The sequence below is a fragment of the Pituophis catenifer genome, unplaced genomic scaffold, assembly GCF_029215685.1.
Source record: "Pituophis catenifer annectens isolate HBS135680 unplaced genomic scaffold, rPitCat1.0.hap2 SCAF_3, whole genome shotgun sequence".
In the NCBI taxonomy this organism is placed as follows: domain Eukaryota; kingdom Metazoa; phylum Chordata; class Lepidosauria; order Squamata; family Colubridae; genus Pituophis; species Pituophis catenifer.
The window spans coordinates 59767217-59791815 of NW_027256883.1; the positions used below are offsets into that span (position 1 = coordinate 59767217).

Consider the following 24599-nt stretch of genomic DNA (forward strand, 5'->3'; position numbering starts at 1 on the left):
GCAAGCGCAAATAAAGTCTTTACGTGAGCAACCCTTTAACTGCACGCACCACCCTCTGCTCGAGGGGCGGGGAGAAGGGGGGGGAGGGGAAATAGCCTTTGTCGGCTTCTTATTGGTTGACTGGCTGCTGCTGGGTTGCTTTTCTGAATCAACCCTCTGAAATTCCAAGAAACTCTTACTTTCTTACGCCAGAAGGGGAGGGGAGGAGCAATTGACGAAAGTAATATAGAGATAAAATCGTGAAAAGGCAGGACAGAAAACGGAACACGGGGATGCGAATGATAAATTCTACTACAGATATTAGTTCGACTGTGGCAAACAAACTGCTTATTTGTTATCGAATGGCATTGCTAAATTGTTTTCTAGTGTTGCAAAAAAATTTGTACGTTTGATATAACACTGATTGTTCAATGAGTATTTATGGTATATTAAAGTATATCCAAAGCCAGCTGCATTGTCCACAAAAGATGATCTTTAATAATTTTTGTTGAGATGTGTGATTCTTTATGTTATTTCAAGTTGGGTATAGTTTGGCTGTTCAAAATTGATGTAAATTTGTGGTATTATTCTAAATAGCAGATCCTTTCTCACACATTACTAAAACTTTGTGTCTAAGTTGAACATCCATGGTGGCGTAGAAACACTTAAAGACTTTGTTATCTCTATATTTATTTATTAAATTTATATGACTCCCATCTTGTTAACAAGTGACTGGATAGCTTACCACATGATGCTTTCCAACACCATCATTTATATGACAAATATCTCACTATGGTCAGAGAAAGAGTCTTCATGGTCCAATGATAATTTCTTTAACCTAATTACTCACCTGCATTTTCCTGATACTTTATTGCAATGAAAGTAGTGATGTTGAAATGTGGATGAACTATTACAGCACAAAGACTAATAGGGCAATGACTTGAGTTTAATATCTTCTCAAATACAACTTTTTAAAGCAAGAAGTTCTCAGATAACAGACTTAGTTTTCATGAGTAATAAATTAGACAAAACATTCTGGCATAAGAAAAAAATAAAAGGCAAAAAGATGGAAAATCTGGCTCCTCTGAGTATTTTGAATGTTTCCAGTATCAATCCCACTTTTTTGATGGGCTAGGCTAGGTGAATGAAATGGGATGAGAAAACTCATTTATAAAACCTGAGGTGTAAATTCAGTGCAACTTCATTGTAGGACAGAGTTTTCTGAAATCCTGATAGTGCAGTCCACTATGATCAAGCTGAAAAGTTAGTGGAATGTCCAAGAAAACATGTGAAAATCAAAAATAACTGTTCCGATTTCTTAGGAAAAAAAATAAACCCAATCTTCTACAGTTGGACAATATCTTTATCAGGGAATAAAGTTCAAAATAAACTTCTGAATAGCTATCAGTCAGTATGATCAGAGATTACAGAAATAAAAAAAAATGTTTTGAGTTTTACGGAGGCGCTTTATATTTATTTCCACGTGGCACTAAAACCTCCCGTCCAGCAGTTCGACAGAAATTACGTAATCTACTATAATGTCAGACTCAGATTTAAGATCTTTTGAAAAGGCTGGGACATTTTCCCCTGTACAAATCAGAAGGAAAAAGATTGCCTAATTCCACTTTCTGTTCCCAGCTCCGGCATGCATCGAGGCTGCCGCAAGACTGAAGGTTATCACGTGCTGCTGGACTTTGGACCGGCAGCTCAGCCGAATCCATAGCTGCGTTACAAGTCAGCGCTGACTTCTTACCCATCTGTCAGTCAGTGGCCTTGAATTGCACCACAGATACTTTTGCTAAATACATACATACGCTACCATACATTCGCTTTTGCTAAATCACCATTCCTATCCGTGAGTGCTTTCCTCTCTTATTGAGCGCCTCGGGACATAACGTGCAGTGCAAGGAAACGGAATGCGGAGAAAGAAGGGAAGAGTTAAGATCTGTAACTGAGAGAAGCCCACTCTTTTTTTTTTTTAGTCAGAAAGTCAAATCGACGACTTTCCCCGCGTGGTTTGCTCCTTCTCTGCGCCTTTGTCTTTCACTCGTGCTTCTGCCTTTATTGCCCACCTCCATTGTGCGCCATCCCAGGCGTAGCCTTTCTCTCGCCTCACGACATTTTCCCGCGTTTTTTTTTTTTTTTAAGAGAACCTGTTTCTTGTCTACATATTTTTCCCAGCGCTTTTGGAGCTGCTGGAGATACGGCACAATAACTTTCTCCGATTCCTAATTGAGATTGTTCTTCAGTGGCAGTTTTCTTACCATAACATGGCTTTCAGACAGTTGTGACTCATCCATCAACTTGATATAGTCTTTAAATGGATTTCACAAACTCCATGCAGAACATGTCCTTCCAGTCAAACTAGGCTACTTAGGCAGTTGATGTCTTACTTAGTGGAAAATATTTATGTGACAAGTTCCCAAAAGTACATCATTTGCTCTCTTTTTTTGCAGAATTAAAGACTGTGAGAAAATTGATGATATATAAAGCAGAAGGAGGCTCCTCCTATTATACCTGTGGTGACTCAGACATATTAAAACAAATATTAATTACTTAGTTTTCCTCTGGTCAACAAAGGAAGAAAACGCTATCAGCTTATCTTGTAGGAAGAGAAACAAAAGCTATGTGGTTTAGTTTGTGTTTTTCAGGTTTTCCCAGGCTGTCAGGTTTAGGCCTGAAGACAAAAAAAAAAAAGTTAAAACAACTCTAAAGTAGCAGTTCTAAGGTTACCATATTTAAAAAGAGAGAGAGAAGAAAAAGAATGAGTGCTTTTCATCACGTTTTTTCTCACACCTCTGAGAAACAAAGATTATTTCTGACATTCTATGTATTCTGTCATTTTAGCTTTTTAGATGAAATAATTATTTTAATAGAGTCAAACTTTGCTTCAGTTTTTAAAATCTGTGTGGTAAGATTTGCAGATAAAAGTTATGACTGAAAATGATAGTCATAAATATAGTAACATCAACATAAGTTATTTAAATTTTTATTTATTACTTGGTCTTGTATTCTTGCTCATTCTCAATATGGTTATCAAACTTCAAGCAATTTGTCCTCATGTTCTCCATCCAATAGGCATAGCATAATCAAATGTTGTCCAGCTTTTCGGATATCTAACTTGCTATCTCTTCCTGAGCATCCTTTGCCCTTGGTGCAGCACTTCCCTAACAAGTGTTGGGCAAGTTAACAAACTCAACTTTGTGACCTTAATTAAATGATTAGTACTTTCCAGCCAATTGCACTGCTGCCTGAAATTATAGGACCTTAAATCAGTTACACCCTGAAGACTTTTGTTTCCTAAGAGGCTCTAAAGCATTTCTGTGATTGAAAAACCAATCTTTCTATTCCTAGCACCTGGGGGTATTTACAACCCTTTGCATGTTCACAACTGGCTTTCAACAAACAGTCAATGGAGAAGCCAGCAGTAAAATTGCAACTTGGAGTCATATCATGCTTAATAAAACCAATGTATCAGTTTTATGATTGATGTCATAAAACCGATATATTCACATGATCTCTCACTTAACAACCATGTTGCATGTGATGGAATTGCTAGTACCAATTGTGATTGTTAAGGGAAGACTACTTATACTCACACAGGACAGGTAGACCTCGACTTACAACAGGAATTGAGATTGGAATTTCCTTCACTTAGTGTCACGGTCATAAAGTATGATGGCATTGCTTAGCAACAGCAATCTCTGCAGGCTCAGTTGCCATTGTTAACCCCATCCCATGGTCATTAAGCAAGGCAACCTCCTGCTGGCTTCTCACAACCAAGTCAATGGGTTACCATTAGTACTAGCTTTATGAGTTGAAGAATACGACTTGCTTCTGAATAGTTAAAATATACTTTGAGCCATTTGCAAATAATTTCAAAATGTCATATACTAAAGTACTAATGGAATTTATTAAAACGGTCCAATTTAGGCATAGAATAAGATAACAGGAATGTTTTGATCTGGTTTTGATTTGGTTTGATTAATTGAAGATAGAACATTTACATTTACTTTCATTTTATTTAAAATTCTCAATTAAAATTACAGTGACAAAGTATTCTTCATAGTTATATTTCATGGTGACATTCAAGTGAGAATGCATCCAAATGCCATAATTTATTTACATTCTCTATAAGAATATCCTTACAAGGACTCAGCCAATTTGGAAAAATATCTTGAATAGTTTTATTTAGGAAATAAGAGAAATGAAGAAAACTGTACATTAGAGTTACATTTCTGTGTTATATGCCGACGGGTCATTATGGAGAGAAGGAAATGAAAGAAGCATTTGGGATATTTTTCTTTCATTTCATCTGAAATAACTTTCCGAGTTTAAATACAATTATATGTATGCTCCAGATATATAGGCATAACACCGTGTTTCATATTGATAAGTACTACACTCAAACATCCAACTTCGCTATCAAAGACAATGACATTAAAAATCACTTTCTAATAGCTTGAATTATGTCATATCTTTACATCTTTTTTATAATCACATTTTTATATTACAGATTGGATTACTTTCTCATGGTTAGCAAAACAAAATGAATGATGTTAGATGTCAGTCACTGTTCTTCAGCAGTCTGCCTGACCTGCAGAAGCTTTATGCTGTGAAGATTACATTGAGTTCTCAACTGGCAGCAACTGAAATTAGAACAGAACAATGGAAGATGTGCAAGTAAAATTCATAATAGAATTGTAAAATACAGGATGACACATTGCTTATGTTTACCATATTTGATTAAAAGCATTGTCAGCACAGAATCTGACTTAATTACACCCTTCCTCCTGAAATCTGACAGGTCTACCAGATGGCAGGCAGACCAGTGATGGTGAAACTAGGACTCGTGTCAAAGGTGACATTCCACAATGTTTGGGTGACACACCAGATTCACCAACACTTGAAAACAACTATTTTCGAAAGCGTGCCCCTTTCTGTCATGGGGTGATGCTGCAGAGGCCACATGAGAATGGGGTGTACTCTTGTGCAGCCTCTAGAGTCTAGACTCTCTGAAAATGAGTTTGTTTTAATGTATTTAATTTTTGTAATTATTGGACATTTCTTTATAGTACCACACATAGTACCACACATCATTGGCGTGTTTTTAATTATGGTAAATTTTTTAAAAAATGTTTCCCTTTTGTTTGGGATACATGTGTGTGTGAGAGAAGCCAGCAGAGTCAAGTTAAGCATTTGCCAAATACTTGACAAACCAAGTGCAAAAGGTTTTCCATAACTGTCCTGAGAAGCCTTGAAAAGCTGGTTTTCACACAAGCACTGAAATAGAGTGAGACCGAAGCCAATAAAGTGTTTGGTAAAGGGGGGGAGGGGTGGTATGGGAAGTTTTTATCAGTGGTGGGATTCAGCCAGTTCTGTCCAGATCGCACGAACCAGTAGCGGCGACTGTGATAGGCTCCGCCCACCCGTCTGGACATAATGTGCAATTACTGTGCATGTGATTTGTTTTAGAACTGGACCAATAGAATTACATACAATCCTATGTCAGGATTTTTATATTTGTGGGATGGCTGATAGGAAATTATATTAGAAATCATTTTAGTGAACTATGTAAACTTTTAAATGGCCACTGGAAAGTGGCAATACTTTATTTCTTTTCCTTTTTCTGTGTGACTTGTTATAGAAGCTGATTATTGAATATGAAGGTTGAACATGGTAGAACAATGAGAACAGCAGAGTAACAGTTCATTGGAACAAAGTTTTTCTTTATTTTTTGCTTACTTTCTATGTCTCATGATGTTTGCTTTCATTATTAGAAGATGTTTAAGATGTTAACGTTTTTTTTAAAAAAAACTCTGCTAAAAGCAGTTAGGATTTTTTCCCTTCAGGGATAAAACTTTGAGGGCTGGAATACTATCATTGTCATTATTAATTTGGGAGGCCAAGGGCCATTGATTTTAATGCTTTTGGAAGCATTCCAAACTTAGTTGGGTCAAGAAAAAGAGGTAGGCCAAATTAGTTTAATAATAAATTAGTAAATAGTAAATTTAATATATTTCTGTTTGTATAATTACCTGTTTATTTTTATTATCTTCCTCTGTTGTCAAAGAAAAAAATATTTGTTAGCAAGTTTTAAAGAAATCCTTTAAATATACAAATCTTAATTAAAAAGTATAAAATTATTAAGATTAGTGACAAGCTTTTAATATTTTACATAGGCAACTCCTGCTGCTGTGTCAAAGTATCATTTCTTCGCCTGTTCCTGGAACACTGAATCAAATTTCAGTTATTATGACGGTCAGAAATACTTAATGTTACTAATTAAAAATAATAGAAAGAGTTTCAGTTTATGCAGCTTAAAATTTATAGTTAGTCAATAGTAAGTTTTCACATACTCACATATCTCTCACATAGAGTGCTTTGTTTCAAAAAGCATTTTTCCCCGTTTAGTCTACTGAACGCAAGCAGATATGTATTTCACACCCTCAATTTATGATAAAAATGATCTAAGAACTTAACAATATTGATCTTAACATATTTTATCTACTATAAAATACCCCTGATCAGCCTTTTATTTCTCTTTATTCATCAACAGCAAACAATACTATATTTGTTCTTCATCTGCCCTTTCAGTCTTCCTCTCCCTTGCGTATTAGATGTCTCCTGAATTTCATCTTGTTCTGCATAAGTAAACAAAATGACTGGGTGGATTGCTTTTATGTTGGTTTTAGTGCCCAAATTCTGACTGCAGGAATACTTTGCTCAATTCCTACAATTTAAGATTTTTTTTTTTTTTAAATTGATTTATATGCCGCCCTTCTCCGGAGACTCAGGGCGGCTTACAATGCATTAAGCAATAGCCTTCATACTTTTGTATATTTATACAAAGTCAGCTTATTGCCCCCACAAACTGGGTTCTCATTTTACCTACCTTAGAAAGGATGGAAGGCTGAGTTAACCTTGAGCCTGGTGAGATTCGAATTTACAGTAATTGCAGACATCTGGTGTTAATCACAATGCTTTTAGTCTGCTGAGCCACCAGGCCCTTCCTGTTTACTTAGTCTGCTGAGCCACCAGGTTCCTTCCTGTTAAGGAAGGAATATGTCTAACTTGTCATGAAACCCAGTTGTAATGCTTCTGATTGATTTCATAATCCCAAACCTAATGTTAGGTTTGATTTTATCTGAAAATTGCAATGTTCTTTCTATAGTAATTATATTAAGATTATCGGTATAATCTTAATATTACTGTAGTTATTATACTTGTTATTATACTTTATAAGATTATACAGTTAAAAACTAATACAAACTTGAAAGAAGGAAAAAAGAGCAGAAGATGCAAAAAAGAAAGGAAAAAAAGAGAAAGAGAAAAGGAAAAGAAGAATATAGTAAAGGAAAGAAAAGAAATATATAAAGAAGTGACTATTCATCTATTCTCACAATAAGTAGAAATAATTGTAGCACCTTATCACCTCTTCTTAAAATACAAGATGAGCTTTTCATCCCATATTCCATCTCTTTCTTTGCATATTCCATCTCTTTAAATCCATAAAGCATCGTTATTTCAGTCTTGATGCCAGAAAAAGTCTATTAAGGGTTAGCAGAAAAAAATAACATCTATTTTAACTTTGATCAGATAAATCAACTTTATATTGCTTCCATTTCTTCTAACCATATTAGGCTGTGTCCATTCAAATAATGTTTTAGAACTAGATACTTTTCATTTTTTCTTTGTTCCTTCTCATGAGTTTCTTCGAAACTTTAACAAACTATTTTGTAAAACCAAACGTGTTCTTCCTCCATAACATATTTTAGACATAAGGTTTCAGGCAGGCATATATCACTGTTAATATTAACACCAGAGTCCATTTTTCAAAAATATCCTTCATTATTTATTTTATTTATTTATTTATTTTACTTCAAATTTATATACCGCCCTTCTTCCTGGGAACTCAGGGTGGTGTACAGCCAGATAAAAACACATAATACAAACATTAAGAACAGATTAAAAGGAAATATGTCAATTTGGCCCAAAATTTAAAAGACATATGAATTTAAAATCATTTAAAAGGATTTGTTAGGCCAGCCTGGCTTGTTGGAAGAGGAAAGTTTTAAGGGCACGGCGGAAGGCACGGAGGTCTTGGATTCTCCTTATCTCTGGGGGCAGCTGATTCCAGAGGGTAGGTGCCCCCACAGAGAAGGCCCTCCCCCTGGGGGTCACCAGCCTGCATTGCTTGGCTGATGGCACCCCAAGGAGGCCCTCTCTGTGGGAGCGCACGGGTCGATGGGAGGTTGTCGGTGGCAGAAGGCGGTCTCGGAGATAACTAGGTCCTATGCCATGGAGCACTTTAAAGGTGATAACCAACACCTTGAAGCGCACCCGGAAGACCACTGGGAGCCAGTGCAGCTCGCGCAGGAGCGTTGTTATGCGGGAGCGCCATGCAGCTCCCGTAATTACCCACGCGGCCGCTTTCTGGACCAGTTGGAGCCTCCGGGTGCTCCTACAAGGGGAGCCCCATGTAGAGAGCGTTGCAGTAGTCCAGGCGAGAGGTGACGAGGGCATAAGTGACTGTGCACACGGAATCCCGATCAAGAAAGGGGCGCAACTGGCGAATCAGGCGAACCTGACAAAAGGTCCCCCTGGCAACAGCCGTCAGATGTTCCTCCAAAGACAGCTGCGTATCCAGGAGGACACCCAGATTGTGCGCCCTCTCCACGGGGGCCAAAGACTCGCCCCTGATAGTCAGCGATGGAGTCAGCTGACTATATCGGGATGCCGGGAACCACAGCCACTCAGTCTTGGAAGGGTTGAGCTTGAGCTTGTTCCTCCCCATCCAGATCCGTACAGCCTCCAGGCACTGGGCTATCACTTCAAGGGCATCGCTGGGGTGGCCTGGGGTGGAGATGTACAGCTGGGTGTCATCAGCGTTATGTCCAATGTTAGAATATTTTGCATCATTCTGTAATTATTGGTGGGGTTTGTGTTGTCCTTTAATTGTAATCTTTGGCTCCCTCTAGAGTCCAATTGTTTAAATCTTACGTTTTTTAAAAAATCAAAACAAAAGCATTTTCCTATGGGAAGAATTTTTATAATTAATTCCAAAATCTTATTTAAAATTTATTTGTACCCTTAACTGTTTGTAACTTTCTAAAATCAAAGTTTTAATCGCCTTTTTGCTGTTCATTTGCTGTTCAAAAAAATTAAGTTGTATTTCCCAAAGGATTCATGTTTCAGAAGGATTTATTCAAAGAACAGGTAAATACAAAAAAGAGTTTAAAAAAGAAATATATACTGTAACTTATTTTTTGCTTGTTTTAGATACCCTTTTACAAATCAGGAACATTTCAAGCTTATATAGATAAACATGGAGCTACAGTAAGTGATGAACATTATTTTTTCTGGTTGTTTTTCTGCATACAAGATGTGTCTATATTGTTACAGGCTGTTGGAAAATTACATTTTATTTACTAAAATATGAAAAAACAGAATGCTTGTTTATTGTATCTGAGTTTTAGATATTTAAATTCAGTACAATTCATACACTCTACTGATGATATATTATTTATAAAATATTCTTCCACAAACTTGGCAATACTTTCTGTATGAACTTCATCTCCCAGATTTCTTAGCAATTGACATGCTAACTGGACAATTGTAGGAATGAAATCCAAATATTTGGAAGCGGACCAAATTATGGAAAGTAGATATAAGTGGTGGCAGATCTGATGTGCAGGGATTCTAAGTTAGTCTCCTAACCTACCGTAGAACCATAGAAATAATCTTGTAATATAATTATGTCACTGTAAGCTTCACCAAAGGTGTTATGCCTTTGAGAGGAGGAATAACAATTAAAAGGGATTGGGGGGGCCTCTGGAAAACACTACTATTCTTATCCTTAAATTAATTACCTAAGCATTTAAAGATGGCCTGAAATTGTGTTCCTGAAAATTGGCCATTGCAGGTATGCTGGTAATTTTGGTATTGCAATTTTGGGGAAGAGAGGGTTGGAAATGGGGTGCTAGAGATATTACATGGTTCATGGCCTTGAATTATCCAATCCTGAACTATAGGATCAAAGTGAATCTTTCTTTTTAAGCCATGCTAATAAGCTGTAATGACAAATTAGCAAAAATATTATTGAGCATTTATAACTGAGTCAAACCTTGCAGAGAACTTTTACTTATCTATGCAATCAGATTGATCTGTGCACAAGAGTATCCACAATAAACTAAAAAATATATCTTAGGCCATATGCTGACCAAGATAGCTTTGCTGTAAATTTGGTGACATACATAAATTCAATGGTAATTTTATGCTTCATGAATAAAAATATATGTCAATGAGCAGGATGTCAAAGCCTAATGGATCAATCAGAAAATAATAATATATATTTTTTTCTTCCAATTGTGGTAGAAAATGTGTATATCATTTTTTTTAAGAAGGAAAAGAATTACAAAAAAGTAAGATGGGAAATACACTTTGAAAAGAGTGCACTTTGGGCTGGGAGCCATGAGTGGACTGTACAAATAGCTCAGTGTATTTCCTACTGTGTGATTGCTTACTCTCTTGTAATCCCTTTCTCTCCAATCCAACAGACCTACTTGAGAGCTACTTATGACTCAGATTCAAAGTTCCGATGGTTGCCCCCCCCCCACAGTCACATGACCACACTTGGGCAGTGGGCTACATTTATGACCATTTGCAGCATCTTCTGGTCACATAACTGTAACCACAGTTTTGCCGGAAACCAGCAGTTACTTCCTGTTTTAGGCAAAACTAGCTTCATAGCAAACCATTGGTTTAGTTCATGACCACAGCAGTCACTTAACAACTACCACAAAAAAGGTTGTAAAATATGGCCATGTTGACTTACAGCCGTAATGGGCAGGTTCCATTATGGTCCTAACTGCAGGACTACTTGTAAGTAAGTTAAGATGGTAGAGAGCATCCTGAAAATCTAAAAGAAGTGGGGAACAACTTCATCAGTTTGCTTTCTGGTAAGTGGTATTTTGTGTTCATCTATGGCCCCTAAATCATGGTCACCATATGAGACTGTTATATATTTTAGGTTTTATACTTTTTAATGTTCTATTTATGTTCATTCCTCCAGTCATGGAATCTACATAGAAGTAGCCTGACATAAATTGTACTACCCTGATTGTTGAGCTCTATTCTCCATAAATAGCAAGGCTGGGAAATGGTGCCATTCTTATCAGTTTTATTGTAGCTCAAGCCATGAAAAACATTTAATGGATTCTCTTGCTTTATTTTCCCTCCCACTGAGTCTTATCTGCCTACCAGAAAAACAAGTATGTGATGGGACAAGCTGGACAAGTGTAGACAAATGTCTGGAATGTCAGATTTAGCTGTCTTTCAAGATCTGCAAGTGACAAGTTGCAGATGCTGAAATGTTCTGCACCTATGATCAGTTAATCAGGCTATTTTTTAAAACATGGATCTAGCACATGCAACAAATAGTGACAAGATGCAGGTAACACAGAGAGCTTGTGAGGATCATCTAGCATGTTGCAATACCTGTCCTCTGTGCCTGTAACCGCTAAATCAAGCTATTTCTGAATGAAGGTTTAGTGCTCTTTTGGAAAAATGCTAGATCAATGTCCAGATTAAGCTGAATGGTGCAGTGCCCTCTTATGACAGTGCCTGTGACCTCTCAGGATATTCGCTAGTATCCCAATTATTTGCACTAAGAGGAATATCCTTTGCCTCCTGATAAATACTTGGGTCAGTGGTTTTGTTAATCAGTCTCAGTTTGTGTTTTAATATACAAGTACATGTGTAGGTTTTGTGTTGTGTATCTATACGTGTTTGAACATTTTTTAATGTAAGTGCCCTAGCTCCTTTTTACCATCCACTTTGGATATATCTGCCTTGCCTCTGTCTATCAGAAATTAGGATGATAATTAGCTAAAAATGCAATAAAGGTTTTTTTACTTAAAATGAATTTTACTTTTACGTAAAATGAGGACCCAGATTATTGGAGACAATATGCTGACTCTGTAAACCACTTAGAGAGAACTGTAAAAGCACTATGAAGCAGTATATAAGTCTAAGTGCTATTGCTATTGCTACTTGGCGTATAACTCAAATTGTTTTAAACGTAAGGTATATATTTAAATCTGAATTCAGTTTTGCATGAATGGTTAGATAGCTTGATAATAATCTTTTGGCTGTAATGCCTGCAACTGCTATTTATTTCTCTGTAAAATATATTGAGGCACTGGAGTGAGTTCAGATTATTTATTAAACATTTTTCTTTTTTGCTTGTTCTGAATCAGATGGAATAGCTTCCGGTGGGGGGGCAGGAGGTGGAGAGAGAGGGGATGGTGTTCCATGTTCAGCTAGCCACAACAATGTTCCTAATTTTGGCTGCAGGAACAGAGGGAGCGACGATTTTAATTTTCTTCTCAACTAATTCTTCAGTATCTTTACTGACAATGTAATACCGTATTTTCCGGCGTATAAGACGACTTTTTAACCCAGGAAAATCATCTCAAAAGTCGGGGGTCGTCTTATACGCCGGGTACCCGAATCTGAGTTGCTGGCGCTGACCGATGACACTTTGGGAGCGCCGGCAACATTGAGGGGAAGCTGTACTCCGAATTAGTTCCAACCTACAAGAGGTGCCAGGCAGTGCGCGGCCCACGAGAAAGGAACGCGTCCCCACTCTACCCCGGAATTCGGGTCACCTTCCTTCCTTTCCCAGCAGTCCACGGTGAAAGCGGCGGCGCGGTCGACCTGGGCCAGCGCCTTGCACACCTGGCTCTGAGTCTCCATTATGAGAAGCTCCATGCGACTTCGCATGTCTCCGCCCCAGTCGCGCAGCTCTCGCAATCCGCTCACCGGAGGAGCCATGAAGTGCTCGCACCGCCTTGCCAGATCTTCCTTGTCCTCCTTTCCCCACGGCTTTTCCCGTTGTAATTGCTGCTGCTGCCGCCGCCGAGGCTGCTCCTTCATCTCCGCCCACCGCACCAGACCCAGCCCGGCCAGCACCGCCGTGGCTCCCGCAGTCCAAGCGGATTGGCACCCGGGCTCGCAGGCGAAGGGTGGGAGTGCGCAGCGATCGACGCCGATCGCTGCCACCCACCATCGCCCCAACAGGAAGAACCGCCCGGCAGCGATTCCAAGGAGCCCGAAGCAAACATCCTGGAGCAGCACGGGCTGGCCCAGAGGCTTAAACCCCGGGAGCCCAGGTGCCAAACCCCGCACAGCAGAAAAGACATGACAGCCGGTGCCCAGTTCCTTCTGCAGCCATCCGGATCAGCGTCCGGGCTCGCAGGCAAAGGGTGGGAGTGCGCAGCGCATTTTCCTGGCTTGCTTACCTTAGCTCAGTGGTTGGGGGTCAAACAACCCTTTCACAGGGGTTTTGATGGTGGTGCAATACAGAAAAACGAGCGCAGCCCTCGCCATCCGGAATGAATGGTGCTGTTGTGGCGGTGGGGGAGGGGGCGGCAGAAGTGGGAAGAAGCGGCGTTTGCGATGGCTGGAAGCTGTGGGAGTGAAGCACTACTTTCATTTGTACGGCAGCAGCATTCCGCCTTGGTATATTTGTGTCAGGAGTGGCGCAAGGCAGCCTTTGTTTCCTGCTGCCTGGGACTCAGAGTGGTAAATGGCATCTGATCCGGAGAGCTGCTGGATTTTGCTCTCTAATCCGGATGCCAAATTGGCCCCCTGCAAACTCTCGTCTCTCAAGGAGCGCTCCCTGAAGCGGGGCTGGAAACTTTGGTTGGACTGCTTGAGAGAGGAGAGCTTGCAGGGGGGCGATCTGGTGTCTGCAACGGAGAGCGGCATCCGGCTTTTTCTCTCCGCTGTAAGAGCGCTGTAAGAGCGGCAGCCCTCATCTCCTAATGTTTGGGACTCGGAGCGGTAAATGGTGACTGGTCCGGGGAGCAGCTGGATTTTGCAGTCCCAAGCATTAGGAGATGAGGGCTGCCGCTCTTACAGCGCTCTTACAGCGGAGAGAAAAAGCCGGATGCCGCTCTCCGTTGCAGACACCAGATCGCCCCCCTGCAAGCTCTCCTCTCTCAAGCAGTCCAACCAAAGTTTCCAGCCCCGCTTCAGGGAGCGCTCCTCGAGAGACGAGAGTTTGCAGGGGGCCGATCTGGCATCCAGATTAGAGAGCAAAATCCGGCTGCTCTCCGGATCAGACGCTATTTACCGCTCTGAGTCCCAAGCAGCAGGAAACAAAGGCTGCCTTGCGCCGCAAATATAGCAAGGCACAATCCTGATGCTGCACTTTCAGCAGACAGATGAGGGCTGCCTTGGCCATCGGCTGGCGCAAATATACCAAGGCGAATGCTCATGCCGCACAAGTTCAAGTAGTGCTTCGCTCCCACACTTCTTCCGGCCCTCAGTCTCTCAGGGAGATGCTTGACTTCCTCTCAGCCCCAAGACACTGGCTGGCCCATGAGATGAGAGAGAGAGAGAATGAGAGAGAAAGAGAGAGAATCAGAATGAGACAGAGAGAGAAAGAGACAAAGAATGAAAGAGAGAATGAGAGAGAGAGAATCAGAATGAGACAGAGAGAGAAAGAGACAAAGAATGAAAGAGAGAGAAAGACAGAATGAAAGAGAATGAGAGAAAGAGACAGAGAGAATCAGAGAGAGAGAGTGAGAGAGAGAGAATGAGAGACAGAGAAAGAGACAGAATCAAAGAGAACCAAAGAATCAGAGAGAGAATGAGAGAGAGGGAGAGAAAATGAAAGAGAATCAGAATGAGAGAATCAGAATGAGAGGGAGAGAGTGGGGAGAGAGAGAAAGAGGGGGAGAGAGAAAGAGAATGAGAGAGAAAGAGGGGGAGAGAGAGAAAGAGAAAGAGGGGGAGGGAGAAAGAGAAAGTGGGGGGGAGAGAAAGGGGGACAGAGAGAAAGAGAGAATGAGAGAGAGTGGGGGGGAGAGAAAGAGAAAGTGGGAGAAAGAGAGAGAGAAAGGGGGGAGAAAGAGAATGAGAGAGAAAGAGTGGGAGAGAGAGAGAAAGAATGAGAAAGGGGAGAGAAAGGGAAAGAGTGGGGGAAAGAAAGAATGAGAAAGAGAGGGGGAGAGAGAAAGAGAATGAGAGGGGGGAGAGAGAAAGAGAATGAGAAAGTGGGAGAGAAAGAAAGAGAGGGAGAGAGAGAGAAAGCGAAAATGAGAGAGAGAGAAAGAGAGAATGAGAGAGAAAGAGTGGGAGACAGAGAGAGAGAGAGACAGAGAGGATGGAGAGTGCCTGAAGGACCCCATCCCGTACTGGGAGTCCAGGTGCTTCAGCAAGCGGGGCACTGGATTCGTATTAGTGGTCTGCGAAATTTAAAATTATGAAGTTGGTGGTCCCTGAGGTCCAAAAGGTTGGGGACCCCTGGCCTAAGACCATCGGAAAACACATATTTTTGATGGTTTTAGGAATAACTTTATCGTTGGCGGTCACCACAACATGAGGAACTGTATTAAAGGGTCGCGGCATTAGGAAGGTTGAGAACCACTGCCTTAGCTGCTTGCCTTGCTTCGCTTGCCTGAATCCATTCCATCAGCAAGCAACTCCCTGCCTGCAACCAAGCAGGCAGGGAGTTGTGGACTTCAACTGCCAGAATTCCTCAGCCAGCAAAACAAAGCTGGTTGAGGAATTTTGGGAGTTGAAGTCTACAAGTCTTAAAGTTGCCAAGGTTGGAGACCCCTGTTCTATTGGGTACCGTAAGTTTTTTTCCCCTTTGGGATCTTTAAAAAAAAAATAGTTAATTGGGTTTTTTTTAGTTCTTTTTTAGACCTAGCCATTTAAAGTTTAGGAAGTTTTAAATTTAGCTTTCATATAAAAATAAAAATAAAATAAAATAATATTTGTGCAGCTTTCTGAGATTTAGTGTGTTTCTGTAGTGTTTCACTCTAACTACACAAACACACAAAATCTCACAAAGCTGTATGTGGAATTTTGTGTGTGTAAAGTGTGAAAGTTGGGTTTTTGGGCTTTTTGTGGCTGTGTGAAGTTCCTGCTTGTTGCAGGGGCCATTTTGGGTCTAGCACAGCTACTTTTACATTGTGGATGAGCCAGTTGTGTTGTGTTGTGTTGTGTTGTGTTGTGTGTGTGTAAAGCGTGAAAGTTGTTTTTTGGGGCTTTTTGGGGCTGTGTGAGGTTCCTGCTTGTTTCAGGGGCCATTTTGGGTCTAGCACAGCTGCTTTTACATTGTGGGTGAGCCAGTTGATGTTTTTTTAATTTTTATTTGGTGTGCGTTGGAAGAGGGGTAGTCTTATACGGCGAGTATAGCCCAAACCCTATATTTTAACAGGAAAAGTAGGGGGTCGTCTTATACGCCCAGTCGTCTTATATGCCGGAAAATACGGTACTATATGCATACAGCAGTAAAACAACACCACCATTGTTCAGATATTTTACTGATGTTACATATCTATTTTGTTCATGGATCTTTTGGTTCTACCTACCGGTAATCATGGGATCTCTGGATTTTAGAGTTACAGCAAATAGCTGTAACTCTTACGCTTGGCTTTGTTCCTAGAAATATGGAATAGTAAATATTTTTACTAAATGGGCTTAGGGAAAATAGACATAAATAGGCTTTTCTATAAATATGTAAGTTTATATGATTGAAAATGAATAACAGCATTATATTTCTTTCCTTAGTTTTCAGTATTTCCATTATAATCATTTCTTTGTTGTTACTTTAGATATTGTTTGAATTATTTTTATTTGATTCTGAATGTAGGTAGTTTACAAACTAATGTGGAACAACACACTTTCTTGTTTCATATGATTTTTCTAATTTCATGTATCTTCTTGACAGATAAGTGATTATACTGGTTTGCATAAATTTTATGAGTCATTTGTGGGTCATTTTATGGCTTGATAATCAGATACTATCTGTATCTTTTACAGTGATAGCATTGCTGCCATTGTTGTAATTTTGCCTTATTACAGGCTTGCCAGGGCAGCCTAAAATCTTTGTAGATATATCGATAGAATATAAAATAGGTGTGAAGTTCCAACAATCTTCCATGAGTTAGCACACTTCTTTACTTCATATGTGTATCTATATACTTTTTAAGAACAGTCATACAATTCCTACCATTTGTAACATTCAGTACCTGAATTGCAATCACCATATCATTAGTACATTAGGTACATTATGTTGGACCTAAATAAGCAATCTGTACAGTAACTGATTTGCAAATGCCTTTTTCAGAAAGATTCTATATATTAAAATCAGTGAAGCAGGTTATAAGACTAGAACAATCTCTGCCTGAAGGTCAGTACAGGTGCATTTTTGCTTAATTACTATGACAGGAGAATAATATTGATTGAGACTAGTAGAGTGAAAGAGAGGATTTAGCCTTTGCTCCCAATGCAGCCCTAACTTAAGTCTATTCCTGTCGTATTAATCATGAATGCAAATTACAGTCTCAATGGAACAACTAGCATGCTATCAGACTAAACCATCCTGTAAGGGTTATTCACTGAACAAAGAGCAGTAACATGGTTATTATGTTTGTCTCTTAATCATTGGAGAATACATTTTGCTCTGCTAGATGGATTACATTTGATTAAATGTAAGGTTTTCCATAATAATAATATTCAATTTCATAAGGAGACAGTGTTTGCAAAGAGAAAATACAATACAATGTGTTTTTGTTTCTTTGTATATTTATTAGGTAGGAATGCCGGAAAGAGTTACCCCAACTATCTTTCAAGGCTGCCTTTCTTATACTCTTAGAGCCAAACTTGCCCCTAACTGGAACCAAGCGGGTCACTTGTTGATACAAGGTAATTATTTGGAACCTCTTAATAGTGAAAATGTTTTTATAGTGTTAGATATTTTCTGCATGATGCATACATTTATTATTAGATTTAGTTGTTACAATATTGTTCAGTAAATCTGACTACAGGTAGTCCCAACTTACAATGGTAATTGATCCTGTAATTATGCATGATGGTCATTATGGTGGTTTATCAAGTGACTATGCCAATTTTATGTCCTTTATGGCGGCAACCGTTAAGTGAACACCATAGTTATTAAATGAAAGTATTGTTCCCTGTGGATGTTTTTTTTTTTGCCAAAAATGAGAAGTAAACACCAGCAAAAGCATAAATCATGATTATGGGATCATGATCATGGGATCCATGGGGCACTGCTAATGGCCATAAATGTGGCCATTAGCACCTGAGCACCCAAAATGTGGTCACTTGACCAGAGGCCATCAGAACTTCAAATCTGCGTTGTAAGTATCTTTTGGGGTGTGTTCTAAACAACCAATTGTAAGTCAATGGTTACCTCTGCTTTGCAAAACAATTGAAATCTCTATTAGCATAGTAATGACTCAGTTCAGGCATCATAAAATAGAAAGCAAATTCTTCAACTGATTCTTCATTTCTGAAAATATTTCAGATGTAGACTGTATAATTTCAAGATCAGCCACTTCTACCTCCAATTCTTTATAATATCTGAAAATTCCTCAAAACTGAAAGTTTGCACAATATTTTATATTTATGTGTGAGTAATACATAATATTGCTTTATTTGTATGTAATTATGGTCAACCCAAGTATGTTTGGATATTATTAAAATCTGCACTTTCCTCTTGAAATTGCAACCTAAATCCCTAATTATCCCTCAGCTGATTCAATATTGCTGAGCTAGGTTATGACATGTATTTGAGGATGGTACATTTAGAGTTTATAAAAAGCAGATTCAGGAGCAGTGATGTAGTTGTTTTGCAGGTTCAGGAGCAGTGATGTAGTTTACCTGGCAGCTGTTTTGCCAGGAACCATCAGATAATTGGACCACTGTCTTAGTTCCTATATCTTCCCTATGATTTTTTATGGCCATTCATGAGAAGCTTCCACCTGACATGACTCCTTCTCCAGTACATTGGAGGCCCAGTCAAGTAGAGAACTTCTAGGTTCTTGCCGTACAACCTGGATCAGAATGCAAGAAGATCAGAGCATGTCATCTTAGTTAATGGACTTTGACTCCAAGCTTTAGTTATGGAGGCCATAGAGGTGGATCTTTAAGCCTCTTTAAGAACTGACGAGACCATTCCCTCTCCCAAGGTGGAGTTAACTACTGCCCAGAGCCAATCATACTTCTCTCCCTGTGGCCATTTATCAAATAATACACTCCTCTTTAATACATAAGGTATATGTTGTGAAGCAAACACTACATAAACAATGTATAACAAAATATAAACATATTTTCCTCATCAGACATTGCTTTGGTATAGTTTTAATTGTGAGTTATAATACAGCACTTTCATATTTTTAAGGGAGAAATTTTTTGTCACAGATGGGAAAGCAAAATGCAGTTGGTAAGTATATTATGAATAAATATTTTTCTCACTCTTAAAGACTTGGAATTACCTTAGATATATTTTATACATGCCCTTGGTTAAAAAAAAAAGAATGAAGAAAACCAATGGTATATCAAATATAACTTACAGAGATAGAATGGAATGGAAAGGAATGGAACAGGACAGGACAGAACAGAACAGAACAGAACAGAACAGAATAGAATTTTTTATTGGCCAAGTGTGATTGGACACACAAGGAATTTGTCTTGGTGCATATGCTCTCAGTGTACATAAAAGAAAAGATATATTCATCAAGAATCATAAGGTACAACACTTAAGGATAGTCATAGGGTACAAATAAGCAATCAAATCATATTAGGAAAGAGTCAATATAAACCCTAAGAATACAAGCAACAAGGTTACAGTCATACAGTCATAAGTAGAAGGAGATGGGTGGTGGGAACGATGAGAAGATTAATAGTAATGCAGACTTAATAGTTTGACAGTGTTGAGGGAATTATTTGTTTAGCAGAGTGATGGCTTTCGGGAAAAAACTGTGTCTAGTTGTTCTGGTGTGCAGTGCTCTATAGTGTCGTTTTGAGGGTAGGAGTTGAAACAGTTTATATCCAGGATATGAGGGGTCTGTAAATATTTTCACAGCCCTCTTTTTGACTCGTGCAGTATACAGGTCCTCAATGGAAGGCAGATTGGTAGTAACTGTTTTTTATGCAGTTCTAATTATCCTCTGGAGTCTGTGTCTGTCTTGTTGGGTTGCAGAACCAAACCAGACAGTTATGGAGGTGCAGATGACAGACTCAATAATTCCTCTGTAGAACTGTATCAGCAGCTCCTTGGGCAGTTTGAGCTTTCTGAGTTGGCGCAGAAAGAACATTCTTTGTTGTGCTTTTTTGATGACGTTTTTGATGTTAGATGTCCATTTTAGATCTTGAGATATGGTAGAACCTAGAAATTTGAAGGTCTCTACTGTTGATACTGTGTTGTCTAGTATTGTAAGAGGTAGTAGTATGGGAGTGTTTCTCCTAAAGTCTACCACCATTTCTATGGTTTTGAGTGTGTTCAGTTCCAGATTGTTCTGGTTGCACCACGAGGCTAGTTGTTCAATCTCCTGTCTGTATGAAGATTCATCATTGTCGCGAATGAGACCGATCACTGTTGTGTCATCTATGAACTTCAGTAGTTTAACAGATGGATCGTTTGAGATGCAGTCATTGGTATATAGAGTAGAGAGAGCACACAGCCTTGGGGGGCCCCTGTGCCAATTGTACAGATATCAGTTGAGCAACTGTTAGGCATATAAATTTATCTATCAAAACACATGGATCATTAAGTCACTTGGTCAGTCCTGTTTTAGAATTCAGTATAATTTTTGTCTTATGCACTTATGGGGAAATAGGGATATATAAAAATGCTGTATACTGAATGTTATGAATTTTATTTCAGTTGTGGATATCAGTGTATCAGAAACTCAACTTTGCATCAGTGTGGAAATATGCAGGATATATTTACCACCACCTGAGGTACAGAAATAATGTAACTTTTTACATTTGCACTTTATGGGGCGTCATTGTGCTTGTGTATCTAGGGCTACTTAAGATTCTTTTACAGAACAGAACAATCAACAATTGTTAAGCAATTCATCTCACTTTTTAATTTCTGTCTCTCCAATTTTCTCCAAATTATATTTTTTCTTATGGTTTAAAGAATATATATATATTTACATTTCTCTTTAATAATTACATTATTGGGTGAATATTTGCCAAGAAAACAAGTATTTTTAATATATCATCACGTCTCTTAAATGCATACAAAAATTATCAGGCATAATTTTCATCTTACTGAAGAGTTGTATTGGTGGTTTCTGATATATCACTGAAATTTTAAAATAAGGATATTCAGGTATTGAGAGAGTTAATTAGATGTAAAATCAGGAGTGTGTGAGTTCTAGTCTTACCTTAAGCCCAAAGCCAGCTGGATGACCTTGGGTCAGTAACTCACCCTCAGTCATGTAAACAGGCATGAAATCTTGCCACAAAAACTGCAGGGACTAATCCAGGCATATTCCAAGAGTCAACACTGACTTGAAGGGACCAAAAAAGAAAAAGAAAAGAAAAGAAAACACCAACAACACAATCTATAGGGGTATTTCTGATGATGACCACAATCAAGGTTTACTGGTTATTTTTAACTCATTAGAAAGAAAACGGGTAGTTAAATTTAAAAACATGCATTTTTTTAATGCTGTAATTTATTTTAATAAGCATATTGTTCCAGTAAATTGTAAATCACAGATCCATACTGAGAATAATTTCAAAGTCTGAAAGTATTTAAATAACTACTTTATATTAAACAATTAGGCATCCCTTAATTTTAAAGCATTATTTTTATGAAGGGATTTAGTTATTAAAATGTAATTTCAGTACAAATGTATTGTAATAACTAAAACTTAATGAAAGCTTTTGTGCAATATTATTTTAAAATACATTACTTTCTGTTTTATAGTTTTATACTTAACCTTTCAAAAATTGCTGTATTGATTTTTTCTATTTTAGCTTGAAGATTTTGATATTTCAACAAACATCCTAAAGAACTTTAACAATGATACTACTGCAGTCATTTCAGAATATTCTATTTTAAGTAATTGGTGTTATGTTTTACCAAGGTATGTTTTTCATATTTTACAAGGAATTGTATTAAGATGAACAAAACTTTTCCTCCAATATATTTTATTGCAGTAAAAATATTAGTGATAGGAGTCACTGAGAAAAGTTTTTCATTCTCAGAATTTTATGAATATTTAGACTATTTTTTTTAATACAAATTCAAAAACAAACTACTTTGAGTAGTAACATAACAAAGCAAATATCTTCTTTAAATTTGAACAGGCATTTTTGAAAACTCAATATAATCTTTAGTTCTTTACACTTCATTCTAAATGACAAGTTCACATCTATGAACAAAACTACCCTACAGAAAAAAATTCAGTTGTATGGTTTATTTCTTTGGATTTTAAAAATGCCAGAACAATAGTCAAGCAACATATTTGGGAATTACAAAGGAGTTCCAGTCATCTATATGCAGGTTTGGTTTTTAACAGCCTTGCCTCTACCAACTTCATTTCCAATATCTTATTACAAAAGGACTTTTTCATTAGTTCTATGTGTAATACTAATGAGGGACAGATGTTGGTATATCACTTGAGCCACGTTTCTGCTTTAGTGGATTGGTGAAGTGGAAATAGTCACTTTGTTATTTTATGATATGTCTTTATAGACATATTTGAATTATAGATCATTCCTCTTTTATGGAATTTTCCAGGCAAGCAGTCTCAATCCTGTATCTCATAACTCTTAATCAGCCTGAATATTTGCAGTAATCTAGTACCAGTAATTATGATGCGCAACTGTTCATAGAACTTGGTGTTCCTTTTAACTTTTGTTTTAGGCTTTTGGATTGTTTAAATCCAGATGTGTCTACTCTTTTCAGATGCTAAATGCTGATTTATAATAAATTAAACTATATATATATATAGTTTTATATATATATATATATATATATATATATATATATATATATATATATATATATAATTTAATTTATATATATATATGTATATGTATATGTATATGTATATGTATACGTATAAATATAATTTTAAATTTACAGCTTTCTATTTCTATATATTTTATTCTGTGTCTACTTTTCCTCCTTATGACTATATTGCATTAAATAAGATATAAAATGTGTCGAATTCTATTTCTTAGCTTATTTTAGGGTAATAGAAGTCCACATTTTTCAAACCTAGTTTAAAATATCTGTTACATAATTATGGTTTCTACCGCTTAATACTAATTTTCTAATATTCTTTTTGTATCTCTGCCAGTATGAAAATGGGTCAGATAATGAGTATCAGTCATTTAATTCCACCTGATTCTCCATTTCATTCATACAGTGATCTACAGCTACATTGGAAAAATCTAGTAAGAGTATACTTACCAAAAATTTTTTTACCATTCATTGATAAATAATAAATCAATTGACAAAATAATTACTATGTATTATCTTATGTATATATTTTATCTTTAGTATGGCTACCTTCTGCCAGAGGATTCACAGACGTATTTCAGCATTTATTTCAAACTAATAGGAGAACAATTCTTTACATATCTTTTATGTTTTATTTATTTTCATGTGGGGCCTTCTTAGGAACTTGAGCCAAGATTATAATATGAAGATATGCTATTAAAATACTCCTTTACTGAATATTTGTTGTAAAGTTAAATATTTGTCTCTTACCACATGAAAAATAAACATTTGTAGTTATCTCTCATTTGATGAGATAAATGTAAAATAAATCAATGCATATTGCATTTTTTTCCCAATATAAACTGAGTTTCTTAAAGCAGAATTATGTGCTCTAATTGTAGATTCTCTGCATTTTGTGTTTTCGTATATAGAAACCCATCTGCAGCCATTTTTCTTCAGAAGGTAGTGAAGTATAAATACCATCCATTTATTTATTTCTTCCAACTTTCTGTATCATGGTCAGTTTTAAATTAACTGGAAAGTTCTGCAAAAGGCTTCAAAATTTGTTTAGAGCAGGGCTGTCAAACTTGCGGCCTGTGGACCAGATGCATCATGGACTGGCCATGTCCATGCCCGGTATAGCAAAGGGGGAAAAAGTCACGATATATCACGTGACGACACCCCTGGTTTAGAATATGCAAGTCTGAATGCAAATAATTAACTTTGGCTTAACCCTGACAAAGCTGTATGGCTGTAGGTTTCATGCCCCACCTGTATCTAATGATTTGCCATTATTATGGGCAGTTGCACAGTTAACCAGAAGTTTAGATTACATTTGGCAGCAGCTATATTTACTTACTACAATGTTGTTGCCAATGTTGCTGAGACGTACCTAATTGCGGCCAGTTAAACTCTGCACACTTCATCCCCACCACAGAACAGTATAAACTTCCGGTGGCTCCGCAGACGTCGAGGACGGTCTCCATAGACCGCCAGCCACCCGATCTGTAAAAACCGCCCTGACAGCGCTAAACAGCTGTCCGGCGGTTTGAAAAAACTCTCCTTCGGGCAAAGAAGGAGAGGAGAGCCGGAGGGGGTGGGTAGAGCTCCCCGATAGTCACTGGATTAACTCCAGGGACTCGGAGGGTGAGAGCTCCCCAGTTCACCCCTCCCATCGCTCCGGATCGCTGGTGCCTCTGTCTTCAGAGCAAGACGTCTGCGTCCAATTCTGCCGGCAAACAGTGAGTTTTAATGATTTTCAACAAGGCAGACAGAGCGGAAGCAAGAGTGCAAGCTTTTTAAGAGAAACAGAACTTAACTCTGTGAA

At 38.0% G+C, this 24599-nt stretch overlaps 1 protein-coding gene across 1 annotated transcript in view; it reads left to right on the forward strand.

Moving 5' to 3' along the window:
• The first annotated feature begins 4528 nt into the window (after nucleotides 1-4528).
• The window catches only part of CUNH18orf63 (chromosome unknown C18orf63 homolog), a 34491-nt gene continuing 14420 nt past the window's right edge, over nucleotides 4529-24599 (forward strand). Inside the window, exons 1-9 of the mRNA XM_070942425.1 lie at nucleotides 4529-4662; nucleotides 6162-6240; nucleotides 9262-9318; nucleotides 17595-17706; nucleotides 19205-19246; nucleotides 20690-20766; nucleotides 21799-21908; nucleotides 23130-23226; nucleotides 23333-23409. Coding sequence (XP_070798526.1) covers nucleotides 4529-4662; nucleotides 6162-6240; nucleotides 9262-9318; nucleotides 17595-17706; nucleotides 19205-19246; nucleotides 20690-20766; nucleotides 21799-21908; nucleotides 23130-23226; nucleotides 23333-23409 — 785 coding nt within the window. The remainder of the gene's footprint in view (nucleotides 4663-6161; nucleotides 6241-9261; nucleotides 9319-17594; nucleotides 17707-19204; nucleotides 19247-20689; nucleotides 20767-21798; nucleotides 21909-23129; nucleotides 23227-23332; nucleotides 23410-24599) is intronic.